At 40.1% G+C, this 22,574-nt stretch overlaps 2 protein-coding genes across 2 annotated transcripts in view; both read left to right on the top strand.

Moving 5' to 3' along the window:
- Positions 1-366: 366 nt before the first annotated feature.
- On the top strand, positions 367-9,453 carry tmem154 (transmembrane protein 154). The gene is made up of 9 exons (XM_083990614.1): positions 367-537; positions 1,297-1,407; positions 1,824-1,883; positions 3,125-3,163; positions 3,371-3,547; positions 3,806-3,857; positions 5,482-5,558; positions 6,007-6,049; positions 8,376-9,453. The coding sequence occupies exons 1-8, from the start codon at positions 441-443 to the stop codon at positions 6,036-6,038; spliced, it is 645 nt and encodes a 214-aa protein (XP_083846740.1). The 5' UTR covers positions 367-440; the 3' UTR covers positions 6,039-6,049; positions 8,376-9,453.
- A 6,676-nt stretch (positions 9,454-16,129) lies between these two features.
- The window catches only part of fbxw7 (F-box and WD repeat domain containing 7), a 123,810-nt gene continuing 117,365 nt past the window's right edge, over positions 16,130-22,574 (top strand). The window contains exon 1 of the mRNA XM_083982868.1: positions 16,130-16,656. The gene's annotated coding sequence lies outside the window, so the exon portion shown is untranslated. The remainder of the gene's footprint in view (positions 16,657-22,574) is intronic.

Genomic DNA, 22,574 nt, shown 5'->3' with positions numbered 1-22,574 from the left:
CCAGCCCGAGCTGAGTAACAACAAGCAAATTTACAGCCTCGGAGTTATTTTAAGCTGCCGCTTTGACACGTTGACAATTTTCTCAAGGGATATAGCAGAGCAGCTGGCACTCTCAGAGCTCACGCAAATTGTTTTCCTACTCCTTAAAAGTTTGTTCAGCTTCCCCCTTCTTCGCCCGCTCTGTAGGGCTGCATACCTAACCGGCAGGAATGTGATTGTACTGCAGCTGAGGAGCCGTCAGACTTGTGGCTACAAGCATACAGCAGTCGATTGCATCACATCCGAGTGAGTTATCTGTGTGAGTCTGAGGGTGTGTGATTTTTTTTTCTCTCTCTCTCTCTCTTTCTTTCTCTCCCTCTGCCTTCTGCTTAACATGTTGAGTCAAATCAGGAAGTGTGATGCTGTGACAGTACAGAAGGAAGCAGGCACACAATGGCACTATGTCTGCCTCTCGGCCCGGTAACATGAGAGGCCCCTGGGTGAAGACCCCTCTGCTGCTGCTGCTGCTGCTGCTGCTCAGCTTTCTGACTGGGACAGGTAGGACAAGGACTGGGGGACGTGTAGTTTTTTAAATTTATTTATTTATCTCTCTCTCTCTCTACTCCCTGAATTAATGTAAGACCCAACAGGAATCTTCACTTTCTGTCCTTGCTGCTCTCTCTCTCTGTTTTGAGCCTCACTCACTTGTGCGTTAAGGTGTTTGACTGAAAGTGCAGGGTTTGTCATTGATACTTTTGAACTCTTGTTACTTTTCTTACAATGAATTGAGTATAGACGCGGACAGAGCAAATAGGGGGAACAGCGAGGGAAAGAGCCAAAGTTCCCGTTTGCTTGTGGCTCAGGAACTAAACCCGACTGAAACGCTTTGAAGTGTTACAGTGTACAACAACAACAGAAGTTCATTATTAGTTGACCTTTACTTCATTCCCCTGTCATGTAAAGGCTATGGTGTCTTTTTCTTAAGCAAGCGAAACATGACAAAGCTCTGTCCGGGAACAAATTGCTCAACATGATGCATTCTCCACCTCCTCCAGTCTTGTCAGTGCATTGACGGAGTTGCAACAGTTTTGATTATGGTGCCTCTATAGCAACCATTTGAAATCATGAAGTAAACGGAAGTCTTCTTCCTGTTTGAGCTATAACTTAACTAAACTAAATGTCAATTACCTTTCTCCTCTGCAGATTGAAACCGTCCTGCCTTCTTTCTATTTCACTTTGTGCATGAATGATAAAACAGTTTTTGTAAGCCGACGTGGTTCTGTGAATAATGTAACTGTAATAAACGTTGTGTTGCAGTTTTATGCCAAAGTGACTATGAAAATCCAGAAGCCGAGGTACCAGAAGCCGACGGCACAGAGACAGATGATGCGGATGGTACAGGTGACACAGACGATATCGAGCCCTCTGGTGAGACATCAATAATGATATATATCCTAGAAATATAGCTTTATTCATATTAATACACCCTGTGGCCAAGGGTATAAAGACAGATACATCTAGAGCTGTTCATGTTTCATGTTTATTGTTAAATCTCTAAGGGCGACTTACACTTCCAGTTTAAAAAAAAAAAAATAATCATATTGATTTATTGATTTGTTCTTGTTCCTTTCTCTGGTTCAACCTGTTATACGGGGGTGTTTCTTTTATGCATCTAAACCTTCAGGGTGTTTACAACAATATCTAGTGGAAAGATTTAACAGAGGGGTGGAGGTGGAGGCTGTCACACTTTTGGCCATGCGGTGTATATTCAATTATTGTAAATATGGCCAGTGTGACCTTGTGATGTGCTACTTTCATATCCTCTCTCATATGTGTGTTTGCAGAGCCTCCACTTTCCCCTGATAGCACTGTATTACCAGACCCCACTCCTACAGGAGAAACAGGTAAAAGTCCTCCACAGTTTTTCCATTCATCAAACCCTCAGAAAGAGTTTATTTCACAAATACATGGTTATTAGTTGTCTTATTTTTCATCAATATTTATTATTACACTTCTATTTCTATATCATTAATGGTGTTGATGATGACGTCTGTGTTGTAATGCTGCTTGTAAATAGAGTGTCGTCCTGTGTTTTATGTAACGTTTATAGTTTAGTAAATATCTAGGGATGGGCGTTGCAACAAATTTAGGTGATAACCTTTTTATTGCTCTAAAAATATTAATAGGTTTACATATATATTTTATATATCATATTTACAAATGAAAAGTGAATAATAGTGAAGAAACTGTTGAAATGGCATTAGCAAAATCATACATAGGTAAACGTATGTGCAGAATAGGGAGAGAGAAATGTAGTTTTGTACAGAATCTTTTTTTTTTTCCAGGCTCAGAAATAAATCAAGTTTTTATTTCTTTTTAGTAGTTCTGGTTATGAGCAATTGTGAATTTATTAGGCACACCTAGCTAATCAACTTATCAATTTGTGTTCGTGTTGAAACTGTGTTAAAGCGATGCTGAGTCATTTTAGAAACTGCGGTTTGTGGCAAAGTTAAACTGCGTTACTTTATACGTTCAGATGTTCTTTTTTTTTGTCCACCCCATTTGTACCAATGAGGGTTTAGGCCTCATCACAGAAACATACTGTATCTCTGTACAGTGTGAATCTGTTCAGCAGCTCCACAAACAACATACTCCAGAATCCAGAAAACTGCAACCTGAGACGTATTATTAAATTCAGTGCCCTCTGGAGTGACATGAAGCTGATGTAATATTTTGAACTACACTTTGCAAAGATGAGTTTCTTGCTATGAACATGAGTAGGTTGCTCACATTTATCTTTCCGCCGCGCTAGATCACTTTTCAGATCACCTTCCCACGTACTTTTGATTTTATCTGTCCCTCAAAAGCAGCACTGTTGTAACAGAAACAATACATTTATCTTTGCACATATGAAGCTCTGTACATATTTTATTGTAAATTCAGACCCGGGAATATCAAAATCGGCCTCTAATGTGCCAGGATGTGCAGATATTATTGTACTGTACACACTACCTATGGACCATATATATTTAGATGTCACTTCTTGGCACTGTGTGGAGAGGGGAAACAAAACTAGTACATTATCCAGTCGCTGAAACTGATCAGATCATCTAATTATTTCCTTTATTGTTGTTTCCCCTTGAAGAGCTCACAGACGATGGGTCAGGATCAACCATCAATACTGGTATGTGAGGCCAGCTGTGACTTATCAGAGCAGCACGGTACTCATATGTGTCCTTTTTTAAATTCTGCAGAAATTTTGCATAAATTCAAGAGGGTGCATTTAGTAAGACAGTGAAAATGTATTCACGTGTTGCATCACGAGCCTCTGACTGTGGCAGAGCTGCACTGATGATGATGAGTGACTGATCGCTGCTGTGCTGCTTTTTAGACGAGATTTCAACAGTAACAGACGACGGCGGGCTTTTTGGGTCCCCCCCATCAGAAGAGCCAACCTTGGGTTTCATCATCATCCCCGCCGTCGTGGTGCTGGTGGTCGTCATCATTGGCATGATAGTTTGTGGCATCTTCATCAGCCGCAGATGGAACAGCAAAGCAAGAGATCAAGGTTTGTCCATAACAAGAGTAAACTTTTTAAAGGGTCCAAAATATCGTCAAAATATCCAATTTTTTGGTAAATCCTCTAAAGAAAATGTCATATACAGCAATTGTTATTATATTTTTGTGTAATTGTTCTTTATATTGAATGAAATGCTAAAATAAAAACGCAACAAGTTACTTTCAGTTGCACTTGAGCCATATTCAGTTCCTGTACTGCTGATTTCCATTTTAATAGCAATGACAGACACGTGTTTTCCTCTCATAGAGCTCAGAAAAGAAGATCCATATTTGGATGATACTACTGAAAAAGTGCCAATGTAAGTACTGAGAATTTAATCTAATTCATTTTTCAAAGCTATGAATGTGAAATGTTTCATTTCAGTTTCAGCATTTTAAACATAATGTCCAATTCTTAGTAGCTACACATTTACCATCAATGTGTAATTCCCTGTTACAACAAAACAAATCGTGTTCATAGGGATGTTTTGCATTTCATGTGACTTTGAGCGTTACGTTAAAGATGGAGGTGTCACAAGTTAAGACTTGTGGTAACACACAGTGTATTTCCCAAACTGTTACTTACAACATCCTCAACAATCTTGATCCTCTGGTACAGTAAGCAAACCGTCTTCAGAACTACATCCACTGTCATTATTTGTGTGGTTGCATCGACCTGGCGAGCTAAACACGACTTAAGATTGAAGACATAAGGTGGTAGTGAAAGCAACAGTGATGAATAAATCACTGTAAATTCAACAATAGGGGAGAAAATATGAGATAAACAAGAGTTAAACAGAAGCTGGGCCAACACTTGCTTGCAAGTGTTACATTCTTTGCCATTGTCTGCTGGGGTAACAACAACATCAGGGTCAGGGACAGGAACAGACTAGACAAGCTCATCAAGAAATGTAGCTGTGTGATGGGAGGGGGAGCGGAGCTGGTGGAGGCTGTGGTTAAGTGGAGGATGGGGTGTAAGCTGAAGGCTGAAGGCCGCAACCCAGGACTCTCACAGGTCAGAGGAGCAGCCGCAGTAACAGGCTCATCTCCCTGACCTGCAGAACAGAAAGATTCAGGAAATCCTCTGTTCCTGCTGCCATCGAGATGCACAATGCCATTTCTTAGGCTATACACATTTACTTGGCATTTATATCATATCGTTTTAGGTTGTGTAAGCTGCTGGACAATTTGAATTTCCCTCCAGGGGATGAATAAAGTATTTTTCTCAGCCGCTAATGCTAATGCATTGTAAAAACAAAGGAATTAGGGTAAAAAAAACAGTGAGGGTGTTTTGTTTGGTCTGACAGTAAAATAACAAACACTGGATGTTGTAATGCATTTAAATAGTCATCTGACCAGAATGACAAAACACAGGAAACGAAACACTCACCCTGATAAAGAATGAGTGATGGTGGTTAGCTCCAGTGTTACTCATGTAGCCCAGACGGCCCGACACAACAAGCTTAAATCAGCTGTTACCTAGTTGTACTCACATCCAAACAGAATCAAGACCCTTGAACAGTTATAATATTGTTTGTTTTTAAATATATAGGCTGTATACCAAGTAGCAGATGTAATCTTTGTCAGAAATTCATAGCAGGTTTATCTAATTCCAAGTAAAAGGTTATTATGGTTTTTAATTAGGCTAAATAACTTTAATGCAGCGCTAGCAATGTGTAGTTAGCTGATGGCTATACACTCAGACCACACCAAGAATCAAAATAAAATCAGCTTTAGCCTTAAGGACAAAAGAGAAACAAAAATAATAGGCTACATAATTAAGGCAGCATGAAAGATTAAAGATGTTTTTCTGTTTTTGCTTGGATCTAATGTTGGGTTTGAAAATGTTAACCTGTTGACTGTTGTTGCTACAAGCAACAGATTGGTGCAGTTTGTCTTACCTGGTTGTCATCTGTTAAATGTCAAATGTTTTGTGTCCTTTAGGCCGATGTTTGAGGAGGACGTACCCTCTGTGCTGGAATTAGAAATGGAGGAGTTGGACCAGTGGATGAAAAAAGACAGTAAGCAACAAAAACCAACAATTATATTAGATATTAACCTAAAGCTAATTTAAAAACACATTTAGTGTTTATAATGTTAGGTTTGTTCAAGCACTAAAGTAGTTTCAGTATCAACTGAACACTATAACCTTCACATTAGGATCTGTTGCATTAGCCTGCTGTAGGTTTTACATAGTCAAATGAACCTAATGGACAAGTGGGAGTAAGTTTGTTTTTTTCCTGCAGTAACAGGACTTTATCCAGCAGAGGTCACTGTCGCTCATAATAAGCAAAGGCACTGAAGTCTCTTGACTGTTAATCACAGTGGTTTTTATAGATTCTGAATATTTCTAAATTTCTCAAGATGAATTGCTTGTGAGAAGAAGTTTGCAGCATTTTTGTGGCATTATTAATGGCGATTTGGAGGATTTACATTAACATAGTTTCCTGTTGTTTTTACTTGTTCTAGGTGAAAATGCAGAGGACTCTAAAGATCCATGATTTTAATTATGGTGAGTATATTTTACACTTGTTATGACAACATCCTGACTTGAATACTTGAATTACTTTTGTGGTTTTTCTTCTTCTTTTTTGTTAGATTTTATCTACAAAATCATAAAACAAGGACTCTATTTGTATTTTTTATTATTGTTGAGATCATTTGATAGGCAAAAAGGCAAAAAATGCATATTTTGTATTAATATTTTATGATTCACATTACTTAAAGCTTTGTTTGACAATGTTGAATCAGTTAATTTCTTCTTATTTGTTTTTATTTTGAGCAACATTCCTGCAGGTGTAAACACAACATACTTCATATGAACTACCTCACTCTAAAACACTCTTAAAAGTGTAAATATTTACGGCTGCCACATTACGATCGAACTATTACATATGGCTTGTTACACAACGATGCTGACACGACACAGCTCCACAGTGGACTTGGGTAATAACAACTCGTTCCAGATGCTTTGTTTCTTTCTGCCAGGCCGTTTGTTGTGATGATGTACCAGCTGGTTTTCTGGGATATCTGTGACTGATGAACTATGACCCTTTTGTCATTACACATGGTATTGTTTGAAAGCACAAACACCCTGACATCTGTTAGTGATTACAACAGGCATGCATGGAAGTGTGGCGCAACTTAACCCTGGGATAGTCTCCTTACTGGAAGGGCTGGGAAGGCGAGGTCAAGGTCCACTCCACCAAATGTTGACCAACGTCCTTCACCCACTGCTTTTTCTCAGGATTTCATTTCCAAAGCTGTGCAAGGGTTAGATTATACTTTCATTCAGCGGGGAGGCACTCTGTACACAGTGGGTTACTCAAGAGATCTCAAAACAGAAGTAAATGTGATGTTACTGCTGCTGTGGTTGCAAAATGTGATGCTGCTACTGCAGCAGCAGCTGTGCCCTGTTTGTAAGACCTGTGAAAATCCACGGCAACTTAGGCCAAGCAGTGAATCAAATTAAAGCCAGAGAGCGTGTACAGTGTTTTAGAAGCTGCTGATTAAGCACAATTAAAAACGTACAGTATAGCCGCTACTTTGCACTGGATGTAGCTGAAGCACAGCAAAGCCACTCTCAATACAAGAATGGCTTTTGGTCAAGGTGTTGAGAAAAATGAGTTGAACTCAAACTGAACATTGGATTATGATAGATACATTATCATATTATAATGTGAATATTATATGTATAAACCAGCAAAAAACAAAACAACAACTCAAATTCACCTCTTTTTTTTTAAGTGCACAAATTAAATCTGCACTCATAATATTAGCGTTGATATTTCTTAGCCACTGAGGAGCAGAACAATGAGCTACACTATAGCTACACATGTAAACGTCTGTATATTTACACAGCCAGCAGACACACAAAGCAGCCAAATTTTCATTCATATGGAGTTGTGTTTTCTGTCAACCAATACATAAGCTGCTCCTCAGGGAAATATCTGACTCTTAAACTACTAAATGCACCATTATGGTCACTATGGGACCATTTGCTTATGTTGCCTATACCTGCTGTAGTTGGTGCTGGGTCGGTAGTGTGCAAGGGATCAATCGCACTGGAACAGTTAAATAGCAGCTGACCCTAAAACCAAAACACTGAGCTGAAAAACACTAAAGCCCACTAAAGCTGTGGAAAGAGAGAGAGAGAGAGCGAGAGAGAGAGAACACCCACCCAACCCCAACAAAACACAAGTGTACTGTATCTTCAAGAATTAGGCAACCACTTAGAAAATATCTCCAGGAACAACATTTGCCTCCATTTCACAGAAAAACATTTTTATAGGACTAATAACTTATCTGCATGTTATTTCATAAAAAAAGAGGTACTACAAGTGGTTCACATAACACACTCTGAAGTTTAGTGTAACGTTTTGAAAACATTTAACAGTCGAACATGTCTGTCTGTCTGTGTGTGTGTGTCTGTGTGTGTGTTGCAGCAGGGTGTGTCTCAGCTCAGCGTGCAAAGACCTGAAGCGAAAGTGTAGATTTTGTTGTGGTTTGGTGTTTTTGTTTTTTTTCTTCTGTTGAAGTTTATCGGTGTCGTGACCACAGCGATTCCCCTCTCGATGCTTTGTACAGAACTGCACAGTCAGTATAAATGTTACAGTGGCACTGAGTGGGCGTGGCCTCACTGAACTTCTCTTTACTTTCATGTTTCCTTTTTTTTTTTTTGTACTTTTATTTGACTAAATCTACAATAACAGCTTCAGTACTGAATAAACTCTGTCACCAGATTTCAGAGATTACAGAGGAGTGGCCTGTCTCTTTCTCTCTATATCTCCCTGTCTCTGACATTGTCGCCTCTCTTTCCCATGATTCCTCTGCTGCAGGTCAACAAAGGACGCTCTCCCGGTATGCAAGGACACGCTCAACAATGCGTAGCTGCCAACTTGGATGTTCTGACCTCTCTACAATAATCCAGCTCCATTTGTGACCACGGGAGGTAAATTTAAGCACCAGGAAACAGCGTCACAACACTTAGGGGACACTTTAAAAACTTTAATTTCATTTTTAACAGTAAAACATTAAGCAAGAGAGAAATGAGTCACATGCCCCCCCACCAAAAAGTCTTCAATGGGGAGAAACATGCAACTATTGGACGTGGCTTTTTTTTTTTTACCACAATGATCAGTGTTTTGCCTTCACATGTTTTGTTTCTTTCATTCTTTGTGTTTACTCTTTATTGTCTGTTACACCAGGGAAATGTACAGTATTTTATGTCTCATCCCATCAGCCTAATAGAAAAACATTAAGTATTTAAAAGAATAAAGATAGAAAAAAGCATGTTTGTTGCTAACAAATGTTCCTTGTTTTCTGATTCATATGGTCAAAGAGAGGGTGGTCATCCACAAGCGCATTAGGTCAATAATACTCTCCACAGATATGACTGCTGATGGCTTATCTTTAGCTCAAAGCCTCTTTGTTGTGCTACACTGTGTGCGACTCCCTCCTGCTGCAGGTTCTTGAATGGGGAAATATCCTGTTGGAGATTGTTGGCATGCATGACAGAGAGGGGCCGCTCCTTTTTCATGCCTGTGCAGAGCCGCTTGTGTCTTTTCTTACGCAGAAAGAGCTTTTATTCGGTATAACTGATTGAGATCTCAGGGTGTGAAATCGTGAATCTGTTTCTGAGATGTTTGATAAACTGCTGAAACAGTTTTCGAAGAAGCTGCCACTGATAAGATTTCCATCGAACTGTAGATAAAAAGAAAAAAAGACAAAAAAAAAACTCCCCGACTGAATTCCTTGTATCTCTTTCAATGCCAGTTTTGGCTTGTTGAATCTGAGTAGTCATTACACTGATCTAAATGTGAGTGCTACTTCCTTTCAAGTGTTTTTTTTTTTTTTGCTGAATCTTGCACTGTAAATATGGGAATACAGAATTACCAAAAGATAATATTTTCATGAAACGCCTTTTTTTTGTAAATATTTCATACGAGGCATGTAGTATTTTATATTTTGCCGATGTAGCTTTGAATAAAGTATCTTCATGTGTCACTCCACCACTTCTTTTTTTTGTCCAGACTGAAGTATTTGACAGCTCGGCCGTGTAACGCTGTGTAGACGTTTGTGTCCTGTGTGATGATGATGATGATGATGATGATGATGATGATGATGATGATGATGTATCTCCGTGACGACCGGTGGTGATGATGCTCTGACTTTTCCTCCAGTGCTGCTGAGAGAAATGTCTCAACAACAACAACAATGTGATGAATAGCATTTAAATTTGGTTCAGATGTTCAAGGTCTTCAGAGGATGAATTCTCATGGCTTTGGTGATCCTCTCGCAACTTTTCTTGGAATTTTAATTTGGAGTCGTCCCCCACCCCCCCGGCTCCCCTGATTTGATTTTTGCTTTTTGTGAAATGTCTCAACAATTATTTGATGGATTCCCATGACTTTTTTTTTTTTTTTTGCTCACTTTGGTGCAGTTCTGACTTTTCATATAGCGCCACCATGAGGTAGACTCCTAGTGAATGTGGTGAGATTACGTCACACTGTGTGTATGATGATATAAATCTCTACAGTTGCAGTCGGTCGTTGGGCAGATGTTTCAGTTCAAAGCAAAAATGAGGTACAGTGAACAGACTAAAGGAGAGAAGCCTCAGAGATAAATGTGATTAATGTGTTTCTCTGTTGCTGTGTAGCTGGTGTTAAGTGTAACTCAAAACCTTTAAAGTGATATTTAAATCCACTTTAGAATAACAGCACCGTAAATACAGAGCAGCAGGGTTGAAGTGTGAGACATCTGTCCAACATGTGCTCCAGTCGGTGTGTGTGTACGCTCTCTGTTTCAGCTCGTACGTCTCCCCTGCTGTAAATCCACAGATGAATCTGCTCCTCTTTTCCTCTTTGGGCTTTGGCATGTTTCACAGAGCCACTTGTGAAAAGGCTGATGGAATTCATACCAGAGGAAAGTCTGGGGGGAGAGAGAGAGAGAGGACAGACCATCCGACACAAACCAATGAATACAAATGAGATACAAGTCTCTCTCTCTTCTCTCTTTCTCTCTCCTGCTTTTCATTCTCTGTCTCATTAGATTTCCACACAGCTGTTCTGTCTGTCACAATGTCCTCATCGCCACCACTGTCAGTTAGACTCTGATTACTAATCATTTTCATAATTATTACTAATTATTAAAATTACTATTTAAACCTGTTGCCAAGATGCTCTGCCTTTAGTTTGCTCGTGAACTGAATCATGTTTTATACCCCTCATTTCATACTTTAGAAAGACAACATGCTTTGATTGTCCATTTGCATATTATCATCCAGGGTACAAACCTTACAGATCTAGACCGAGACCAAGATTTTTTTGGAAGTTCAAACTTCTTTAAGCCTCTTGTCACTCACTCTCTCACAGTTTTTCTATCACCCTCCTCTGATTTTACGTGCCAAAGTCGGTTTTCTATCGAACTATCTTGTTTCTGGAAATATCTTCTGAGGCTGAGAAGCTCTGTGAAGTCTGAACCTCTGTGTGTGTGTGTGTGTGTGTGTGTGTGTGTGTGTGTTTACCTGCCAGAAAGGAACCAGTAAAAGCCTGATTTCATAACCTATACTTAGGTTTTATGATCAGTTGACATCATTGACCCTCACCCGAACTTTTAACACTGGAGGACGCTGTTTGGTTTCTCCTTCGAATATTGTTTTACTTTTGCTCCTGACGCTGACTGTTCTGTAACCTTATCCCTGAGGTTATTGCTGTAACCATTATGGCAAAACCTCTGTAAACCTAACCAATCATCACATTATAATACGTTCTTTTTTCAGTCATTATTTTGTATTATAATTTCTCAGCTGGGATTTTTGTGAACAGTTGCACTAATTCAGGAAACGTTGCTACGGGTCTTATCAGGTGTTTGGGATAAATGTTCTACAGTATGTCATTGTTTGGATTGGAGGAGCTGTTGATATGAAGTCTGTGTGTAGCTTGTTCCAGGGTCAGAGAGGAGGCAGACAAAGCTTCGGAGGCTCTGTGAAGAAACAAGTCTGGCTGCCCGGCATCGGCGTTCAGACTGTCCGACTCTTAACTGGGTCTAATCAGTTTAAAAACTGCTGTTGTATGTCTGTTATGTAGCCTACAACAGCCTCTGTTGTTTTTAAGCTTCAGTATCAAATTTGGTATCAAGAATCGTGGAATTTCACTGGCATTTCATATTTCTGGTCTCGTGACATCTCTGGTTTGAACAAGGATTTACTGCTTTTTTTCATCTCCCATTTTATGTTATCGTAGGTAGGCTGAATGTCTTTGTATTTTAAAGGGACAACGAGGAGTTTTGGAAAAGCGAAGCGTTTTCACACTACATTTATGAGCCTCCGCGCGCACCGTACATTTCTTTGACCGGGCGCAAGACGGACTCGTGTTTTCATTCATCAATAATTAAAGTCAGAGGTTCAAAGAGGTTCACATACCACCGTAGTTCCGACCATAAACGGCGATGCGGCTGCGTTATTCTCATGATTCGCAACGAAGGAAACGCTGGTCGGCTCGACCAGCACTTCCGCCACCACTAATAATAACAAAATAACGATAGAGACAGAGCGATATATTTATCGAAAATGGGCCCATTAACAAGTGTGGGTAGCGGAGATTCATCCACATTAACGTGAGACTTTTTTATAACCGAATAGAAACTCCTCGTTGTCCCTTTAAGCTGTAAAGTAAATATAATAAGTAAACCTTATTATACCACACTGGACCGTGATCAGCATTTTTTCATTCTCTGACATTTCACTAAGTGATAATGAGTAAATTAATGGGGTATGTTGAGAAAATAGTCTACACATGTATCATTACAGAGCAAACTTTTAATCTGTCACTTCACAGAGTTTTTAACTTAATTAATTCACGCCTTAGAAATAAACATTATTATTATTACTATGTCTGTGCCAATACACTGTAAATCCATAAATACAGACTCAAAATTAGACGGATAAACGTCTACCCTGAGCTTGAATGATAGATGCTTAATCAGAAATATGTGCTATAATAGCAGGTGTGGGGTTTTATTGACTGTCTGTGAAGGCAGCAGATACTCACTGAACTGGTTTACATGTAAATAAAACATGTAAAGATTCCCACCGAGCAACAACTTTGGCAAACACTATGTAATGCAGTGCCTGAGAAATCTGAGCCTTTAGTTGTTTGTAGGCACGTCTGCTGTAGTGAACAGGAACGACGCGATGTTATCCACACACACACACACACACACACACACACACACACACACACACACACACACACACACACACACACACACACACACACACACACACACACACACACACACACACACACACACACACACACACACACACACATACTCATAACATCATCTTTCCAATGACCCATCTCTGTGAATTTACCAAGCTCTGCTGACTGAATCACTGTGGGCCCAGCAGGCAGTGTTCCTGACTGTCACACTCCATCAGCTCCATTTCACAGCTGCACCAGCAGCCGTGTTTGTTTGCCTTCAAGGGCCGTGATGTTACAGAGCATCGTCTGTCTGTCGCAATCATCGCATTCATTCATTCTTGGGCAATCTTTGACTGGAAAACACATAATACACCAGAGAATCTGTGCGTGTGTGAGACTGTGAGATCGTGCCATTATGGGAGAATTCACAATAGTTTGGAGTTTGGAGAGCTGTGATGGGCAATTTCGACCGTGTGAATCTTGCCTCCGCCTCTTATGAAAGACGGGCTCTTGCATCAATTTATACAATTCGACAGAGATGATCAGGCTGTAACTACCACTGAGAACACACAGGGAATGCCCTTTGGGTTTTTAATACAACTTCAGAAGTGTAATTTGCATTCTTAAGAGTCAATTGAAATGGGATGTAAATTATTTCGGGGAATCCCTCTGGTGTAATCTAAACAAAAACAAACAATAAAAAGATACAACGAGATGGTTAAATGAAAAAAAAATTGCAATTAATAGAATATGTTACAGATAATTTGCTGAAATGTGGGTTTGTGGAAACATTATGATATGATCTCAGTGGTGTTTCTGAGATCTTGCAGCTCCAGCCCAGACACAATGAAGTACAATTTAAGGGTTTAGTTTTCCCTGATAAAACATGTGAAGCAGCAGATGCAGAGATCACAGAAATTTTCCAGACCAGAGTTCACATGTAAGTGGAGAATCACTTTCAGGAGCCATTTCCATAAAAGCATATAAAATGTCTACAGCTGCTGTCAAACCTCTTTTTGAATGCATTTAATAACAAAGTGAGGATATTTTGCAGGCAGCCATCCTTTGTTTCCTGGGTCTGCTTTCCTTTGCTAGCTTTCCTTGACCGGATGCCAGATGCAATTCCACACTTCTCAGGATTGCATGTTTGGTGCTTAGTGATATCTCAGGGTTTCAGACTTTCCCTGGAGGATCCAGATACAGGCCATGAAAATGACCATGAGCCAAAATGAACCATAGTTGGCACTGTAGGGCTAACTTCAGCAGCAGCAGCAGCAGCAGCAGCAGCAGCAGCTGGAGCAGGAGGACACTAATCCACCTAGCTTTTTTTTGTTGTTGTTCATAAATAAATAAGATAAACAGGCCTCAATATGCTGGGAAGACTTAGGTTTAGGTTTTCATATTTTCATCTGGCATGATTTGTGACACACTGTACAAATTTGGATTTGGAGACACTGCCTTGATTTTTTTTTATTTCCTCAAAGCCTTATTGATTAAAATATCCTTTCAGTTTCCATTTGTAATTATGAAACACAACAGAGTAACACAACAACAACAATAATAACAGTAATAGGGCTTCAACAGTCAAGAAAAAAAAGAACAAAGATGAATTACACATTCTGTTTTATAAAAATCTTGACGCAAATTAGCAAAAATGTTATTGTAGAGTGTTTAATAAATGGCAGTCCTTTGAATATAAGACTTAAAAACCTGTTTTCATTATATGTGCATTTGTTTCTGTGTAAAAGGTACAAATGAAGTTGTTTTGTCCTGCCTTCGATTATTTATTATCATGTGACTTCTCGTTATACTGTATACTTCCTATTAAAGCCTCTAGAAATCACTGTCATCTAGTCCGGTGTTCAGGGATCAACCCAGTTTTGATACACATTTCATTTTATGGGCTGACAACATAAGAGGACTTTAGCTGTTTGACATGGTGCATCATCCAGCTGGAAGTTCACATTTGAAGATGATAAACTGTGCAACACTCAGAGCGTCTCTGTCATTCATCACAACATGATTGACAGGTATTAAGGGACTCAAAGTGTGCCAAGGAAATATTCCCCAGACCATTACACTACCATTACCACCACAGATTCATGCTGTCGATGCCAAACGCTGACCCCACCATCTGTGAGCCGCGGAAACCTCCATTGTTTTGAGCCTGTGTCCAGTGCAGCCTCTGATTTCAGCTCTTGGCCGACAGGACTGGAACCCGACGTGGTCGTCTGCTGTTGTCGCCCATCTGCTCAAGGATATTGTTTTTTATGAGATGCTTTCTTTCTTGCAACAATTGTTTCATGAACTGCACTGTTGCCATATGATCCATATGATGATGGAATTATTTAATCAAACAATTCACTAATTTATTATCCTTTATTTATTTATTAACATTGACAACTGTTAGACATGTTAGTTCTTTGAAAGATAATGCACTTCAACAGAAAATTACAGATGAAAATCAGTTAAAAATAATAGTAGAAGGAAAACAGAAACAAATAGGCCTGTAGCTAAAGGACAATTAAAACATTTAAATGATAAAATAATCAAATAAAATAACTTTATCATCTTTTGTTCAACTTCTTCATTCATGTTTAACAAAACACAATGCATGATGGAAACTGAACTTTTTTTTCTTTTCTTTTCCTGCTTTATTGACAACAACACAGAGGTATACACACGGATAAATACAAACAAGGATAAATACAATATTAATACACAAACATACAACCATAAACACTCCAGGGGGTTTAAGGGTGACAACAAGACAAAGAGAGAGAGAGAGAGAGAGAGAGAGAGAGAGAGAGAAATTCATCTTTGGCCTCAAAAACATATAATACAAGTTTACACAGCACATAAAAGCTTCAGAAGCGTCAGCAGATTAACAAACATGTAGCATAGAAATGTGCAAAAGACAGCTTTATATCTGTTAAAAAGTATTGATAAATAGTATTAGCCTAAATAAATAAGTAACTCCCAAATATCAATGGTTCAATGTCAGCTTACAAAGATCATAGGCTATGTTTAACAGCTCTTTTTCTTTTTTTTCACAAGATATACTGTTTAACATACGAGCTGAACTTAATTTTCTTTTTCTTTTATATAGTAGGACACCCACCAAACAAAACAAACAAACAAAAAAAGAACAAAATATATTTACACAATTGAACTGAAAAACAGGGGGTTGTCGTTTCAAATAATCATAAAGAGGTTTTTAATGACTTGTACTGAACTGAACTTTAATATCGAAAACACACCTGGGAGCGTGTTATTATTATTATTACATCACATTTGAGCGCCCCCACCAGCAGCAAACAAAAACCGTGTCGTCATCACGTTGCGCCACTAGTCGGTGGAGAGTCCGGAGCAGAGGAGCGAGCTGACCTGGCGGGTGTCGAGAAAGAGCTGTGAACGGGAGGCAACGAAAAAAAAAAAACCGGTCTCCTTGGACGTGTTTTGGCTCTTGTAGCGGTCGGAGGCCATCTCACGGCGCCCAGCGAGGGAACCGAGTCAGAAGAAGGACGGACACAGGCGTCAGTTTTTACCGGAGCGGCGGCGCTTTAATGAGCTACTAGCCTCCGTTAGCATCATGCTAGTTAGCCGATGGTGCTAACGCGGCTAAAGCTGCTGAAAGCTGCAAGAAGGAGAAGAAGGAGCTCAGAGCTGCTGCTGCAGGTGGGAAACCACCAAAGAGACGGAGCAGGAGCCGTAATATACCTCACCACCACCACCGGAGCCTCCTCCAGCGTTAGCATCAGCACCATCATCATCACCACCACCACCACCAACACCATCAAGCTGCTTTTGGTTTGGATACAGGACCAAGAGGAGAGGAGAAGAAGGAGAGGAGGGGGAGAGAGGATAGGAGAGGAGAGGCCCCACCACCTTTGTCCAGCATCACATTTCTGAGGTAAACAACAGTGTAAAAAAACAACAACAAGGTGCAGGATCACAAGTGTGGTGTTTTCCGTGGTGTTACCTCCGGGCAAAGCAGCGAGGGGGCCTGGCTTTAATTAGCCGGCTAACGTGTAGCTCTCGCTGGGTTTAGCCGAGTTAGCATCGCTGTGATGCGGTGATGTGGAGCTTGTTGTCGGGATGAAAACAAGTTGAAGTCGGGCTATTTTTCTTATTTTAACGCACAGGGGCTTGTTAGCTGCAGCTATTTATTGTTAATTTTTTTGAAGTTGGACTTGTTTGTGTGTTTTCTGTGCGCCTGGATCACCCGGGGTTTTGCTAAAACACTGAGCCCTTTTAAAAGAAGCTGCACAAACTGAGCTCAAAGCTGTGAAGTGCGAGGAGTTCAAAGCCCATGCAACACGTTGATTAAACAAGAGATATAAAAGTGGGATTTTTAATTTATTTAGTCGAGCTCAGATTATGTCGGTGAAATTTAACAAGTGAATTTATCAATTTCCTCCGCGGTCCATGGTGCAAATATGACCCTGTACGAAGTTAATTTACGACTCACTTCAGCGGCTCGACTCGATAAATCCAATTAACAGGATAATGGCAACCAGCGCTGTTCGTAGTTTGTTCAAAGACAGCAGGTTTAGGGAGACCAAACAAGTAGCCTATGTTTCAGAAAACTTTTGATTCTGCAAGTTACAGGTGTCACGTTTCTCTCTCGGATAAATTGTAACTCCTCCAGTCGAAGCAACTGTGGATTGACCAGTTTATTAGGTACAGCCACAAAATCCCACCTTTTGTAAATGTTTATTGTTTAATTACAGAGACAGTTGTCTGTGGTGTTGTCGTCACAGTTTTGTTTTTTATTAAGGGGTGTTAGTCTGTGTTTAATCCGCCTTTATTGATGCCAATGTGGAGGAGAAAATAGAGGAGAATCCAGTTTCCCTTAAATTTGCATCTGACTGTGCATCCTTTTGCAGACGAATGACAGAAAAGTTCAATAAAATGTAGAAAGAAAATCCCAAATAACCAACTGCTTAAACTGCTTTCTTGTCAAATAAACTTAAAGTGTATTTTCTCCTGCATTTCTGGTTGAACTAAACAAAACAGCCACCTTCTGCACTGTGAAATTTATTTGACAAGTCTTTGGATGTTTCATCAATAGGAAAAAAAATAGGTGTGAATCATTTCTAACAATAATTGTTAGTTGTGGCTGTAGAACATAGATAAACATGGTTGTTTAGCTCCGACTAGAGATGATTGCACGTCTGTGAGTCCTTGAAATCCATCAAAGCTGCTCTGTCTGTACCAGCCTGGTTACCTCAACTCAAAGGGATGAACAACACTAACAATTCAGTTCCTCCACTGCATTACCTCAGTCAGACTCACAGTTATTTCAGTAGGTAGCTCAGCTCACCATTGTATAATTTCCTTTCCAGCTTTTCCCCCCTCCTTTTTGTTGATGAATGAATAATATATCATATTGTCATGATTTCTATCCACACACTATGGTAATATATTCAGGTCATGAAAAGTTTCTCCAGACGTGTTAAATAGGTTTCTGACACCACGATGTGATGTTTACAACTGGGACTCGACTCTCACACACTCAAGTTTCAATCCAAATTGTCCCTGTCACATCGTAAATGGTTGGCCACGGGCCTTGTGTTTGCAAACTCAGATCTTGGGACTGATCATTACACATTCGTGCGAAACAACAGACTTGCAAACAAAAGTGCATTGCAAAAGTAAAATAGGTTCAGTTTCACTTCTCTCCACATCCTGATTTAGTCTGCGTTGACCATACGGCGTCTTTGTCCAGTGTTGTGTTTTTTCTAGTCGAGAACTCGAAGTGAAGGGTTATGGTCGGGGTGGGTGGTCGCCTCAGTTTTGAGAGTGCTGTCTGACCCCAACGTTAAACCCAGGTCAGGTAGAGCGGTTGTGAAGGCAGGTTGAATGACGTACCTTGACTGATTGGGATGCACAGGCAGCACGGGGTTATAGACCAGTGGCGCTCATTTCCATTCAAGGAGAATGCAACTGCTTCGTGATGGCATTCACTTGACCTATCAGGTCTGAGTCTGTCTTTGATGAGAGGTTGGAAAAAAAACAAAACAGCCACGTCTCGGACTGAAAAGCAGCGACTTTAGATCGAAACCTGAATTTTTCTTTCGCCCAGCCTCTCTGACTCTTGGAAACCTTGGTATCTCTGCGGCGGTGGAGTGTTTTTTATCAATTCGCCGCGACTGGAACGGCGAACCGTGTCTCTGTCGTCATGTTCAGAATGAAAGCCGTAATAAGCGGGGAGGGGAACAGATCATGATTTTCTGTCAGTTGTATTTTGATTAGCATTTAGAAAGATAATTTCAAGAACATCCTCACGGCGATATATGATTTTATAACATGTGTGATAAAAGTCCATCTTTAGTGGCAGTTTCCTTTTGTTCTCAGTGTAATGCAGAGAGCCGCCTAACCACAGACCTGTTGTTTACACACCGTGTGAGTAGACAAATACTTTATTATTTACTTATCAAATTACATTTGCATCTACGTCAATAAGGCTTTTTTCTGCACGGATGATTCTAAAGAATAGGTTTCTGTATAAAAGGCTGACAAAACCATTAGATGAAGTCAACGTCTCTCTGACACGGTGTCAACAAAAGCTTAAAGGCAGGCTTTATTTCATTTCACTGCCTTTTATTTAGAAGATAATTGAGAGCATTTCACCAATTACAGAGAAATAGACTTGCAGCTACAAAGTATAAGAAGCCTGCAACAAAGGAACGGTATGACTTAAAACCTCTTCTCAGTGTCCTACTTTTTCTTTATTGACTACGGTATGTATCAATAGAGTTTCCCATAATTATTCTACATTTCAAAAAAAGGAGTTCATCTTGCATTGGAAACTCATTTTTGAATCGGTTACTTAATCAGTCTGTTCATCTGTGGGTTAAGTTAAAAAAAAAAATCCCATTATACTTCATAAACTATATCTGTATACTCTTTTGGTCCTCTATATGAATATAAAACATTGTCTGAAATAAGGTGCCACATATCTGCGCTCTGCTCTTGGAACTGATTTATAGAAAAGATCCATTGAAGAGAAAATGTTCTTCACAGACACTCGAAATTATTCAGTTTTATTTGATTTAGAGGCAACAGAAAACAACCACTTTGTTCTCGGGAGGTCAGCCTGTTCAGTTTCGCCTTTAATTTGATAAAGCAGCAATGTATTGAAAGCATATTTGCAAAGTGCCGTGAAGGGCCGCAAACAGACATTAATGAGACAGTTGATGACGCGACGCGACCTCCAGTTTTCAGGAACATTAGTGGAAAATCTCTGATTTTAAAGTAAGTTTTGGATCCTGTAAGTGCGTAAAACCTTCGCTGTTGATATTGAATATTTATATATTTATCCTTCCTTGCTGCATGGCACGTATATTATCATTAATCAGAACTGCTGATCTGGTCAGGGTCTGATAATCGATCACTTTGTTTCCTGTCACAAAGGCTGAACTAATTTAGCGATAGGAGGACTGATGATTACACAGCAGCTTTTGCAGCTTCCAGCTTCCCAAATGTGTGGGTTTAAGGCTATTCTTGCCTGATATGACAGCAAACCAAGTATCTTTATATAGTCGTTTTTTATATAAAGGCCTGATGATTACAGATTGTATCGCCTTCGCCTCTGCTACGAGCTGACCAAGACGGCGGGCTGGAGAACAGACGAACGAGACAAATAATAAACAGATGTGGACGTTCTGTAAAAGAGGATGTTAATTATCGTTGCTCCTCGGATTGACCACATGAATCAAAATGTACTCACTGTACTCAATATGTCCTGTCAGGGAGGGGGGATTTGTTTAATCCTTTATTTGCAAACAGTTTAATGTGAGGAGAGTGTGTACGAGATGTCTGTGTGTGTGTGTTCCTCCATCTCCGTGGTCGAGGAGGCTTTATAAATAGTGAGTGACTAGAGAAGGCAAGTACAAAGATATCGCAACAATATCAAGACGAGAATGGCATAGTTTCAGTTCACATGGATCCGTCGTGTGATGAAATACCCCTTTTCTGGCTGTGATTATTGCTGCAAGGCCTTGGAGACTGAGGGACGAGGGGTATCCTAGACTTTGTTTGCAGAAAGCTTCACATTCCCACAGTCCTGACTGTTGCTGTGTTACTGACCCCAGGGCCTTTTCCTAAAACCATTCTCATATGGACAGTGAGATTTCCTGGCTTTGAAGCCGCGTATTGACAAAACACGAAGGGGGTCAGAGGGAGATTGGTTATTAAGGGTGTAAATAGTGGACAGCGGTCAGGTGTCATGCATTCCTCAGAGATGAGACTGTGTGTAGCCTGACTTTGAACTGTGTGTAATGATAATAAAAAGAAAACAAATTGTAACTTTAACATGCTTGAGTGAGACTAATAACTGCTGATCAAGACTGTTTCACAAACTTTTGTGGAAGTTGCTGATAAGAGATTTCCTGCAGGCAACCGCATTATCCCTCTGAATGTTAACCCAGTTATGAAACGTATCATTTAATCATCGGTTATTGGGAAAATGGGGAAATTGCAACCGTGTAAAAGGTTCTTTGGATCTTTCTTCTGTTTTTCTCCGAAAAGAGTTTTCTTTGTACTGTGTTGTTGTCCCCTGTCACTGTTGGGAGGAGGAGGGAACCGACAGGGAGAAGGAGAGAAAGTGTTTATTGGCAGTAAATTGAAGTGACAAACAGAAGAAAATTCAGTGGAAGCTTTCACCTGGGTCAAACAAACGTAGATGACGGTTTTAATCATGGGGTGGGAAACCTGCGAGGTGAATCTCATGTTACCAGTCACAGTCACATCACCGCACTTTTCTTTTTTTTTTAGTCTGGGCAGGATAACAAGTTGGCAGGCTACCAGCTTTCCCAAACCTTGTCTCATCTTCAAATGATGTAACTGCAAAACGAACTTTAATGGACACAGAGTTTAAAGTCGGCGGAAGCGGAGAGCAGCACGACTTCACCTCTGTTTGCTGCTCGGAAAATAAATGTTTTGAAGTCGCTCCTGGTGCAGGTCGTCGTCCGAGTGGCCAGCAGATGCTCTGTGGTGAACTTTTTGTAATAGGGATACCATTAGGACGCTCAACTTTTTTGTGTGTTTGAGTGTGTTCCTGATATTTGGCCTTAACCGATGACTTAACGTCTCAACTTTGGGGAAAAAGTTGATAAAAAAGTTGCATTAAAGTTCAACAATGAAGATGTTGAAGCAGAAGATGTTGGATTTTTATTATGTGGACCTTAAAGACTTGAACACGTTTAGCCACTTGTAGATTTTATACCTCAGTGATACAACTTTCATACTGTTTGTTTACCTGCTCTAATGCTTTAAAGTAATTACTACTGCGTGTAAATGTACTGTGGTGTAACTCAACTTTCAGTGAAACTTTGAGTTAAACATGACATGACAGAACAATCGCAATAAATGCACTGAATACACACTAAGAACGAATCGTATTAAACAGAGAGAGAGACAGGACCTGAAGCACCAGGTTACAGTCAGAGATTTTTTAAACTCAGGGCTGCAAGCAGTGTTTCAAAATGAAGCGTTTCTTTATCAGAGCCAGAAGAGGCAGTGGGAGTAGACGTTTTAAGTTTATCCTGCCACACATGGGAAATAACCCCAGGTCACCGAAGATGGCAGAAACCAGCTGGTCGATGGTGTTTGGAGTCGGTGCAAAAGGACTAGAAGAATGTGGACTGAGGAGAGGAGAAGAGAGAAGCAGCTTCTGTGTTGAAGTGGTGGAGTGGTTGGAGCGATGCAGTGAAGTGCAGTCTGACCAGAACGGGCAGTCCTCCAGGTCTTCTGGGAAACCAAAACACTGTGTGAGGAGGAGATACTGGCACGTTGGGTCTGAGAAGGAGAAGATAATGAGTGGTT

Source organism: Trachurus trachurus (genome assembly GCF_905171665.1).
Source record: "Trachurus trachurus genome assembly, chromosome: 1".
Lineage (NCBI taxonomy): Eukaryota > Metazoa > Chordata > Actinopteri > Carangiformes > Carangidae > Trachurus > Trachurus trachurus.
This window is presented reverse-complemented; position numbering and strand designations above follow the sequence as displayed.

Bases quoted from the DNA above. Each gene is read 5' to 3' on its own strand.
- tmem154 (XM_083990614.1), top strand. From the start codon at position 441: ATGTCTGCCTCTCGGCCCGGTAACATGAGAGGCCCCTGGGTGAAGACC. The intron at 3,548-3,805 runs GTTTGTCCATAA...TTCCTCTCATAG, and splicing joins CAGCAAAGCAAGAGATCAAG to AGCTCAGAAAAGAAGATCCA. The intron at 3,858-5,481 runs GTAAGTACTGAG...TGTGTCCTTTAG, and splicing joins ACTACTGAAAAAGTGCCAAT to GCCGATGTTTGAGGAGGACG.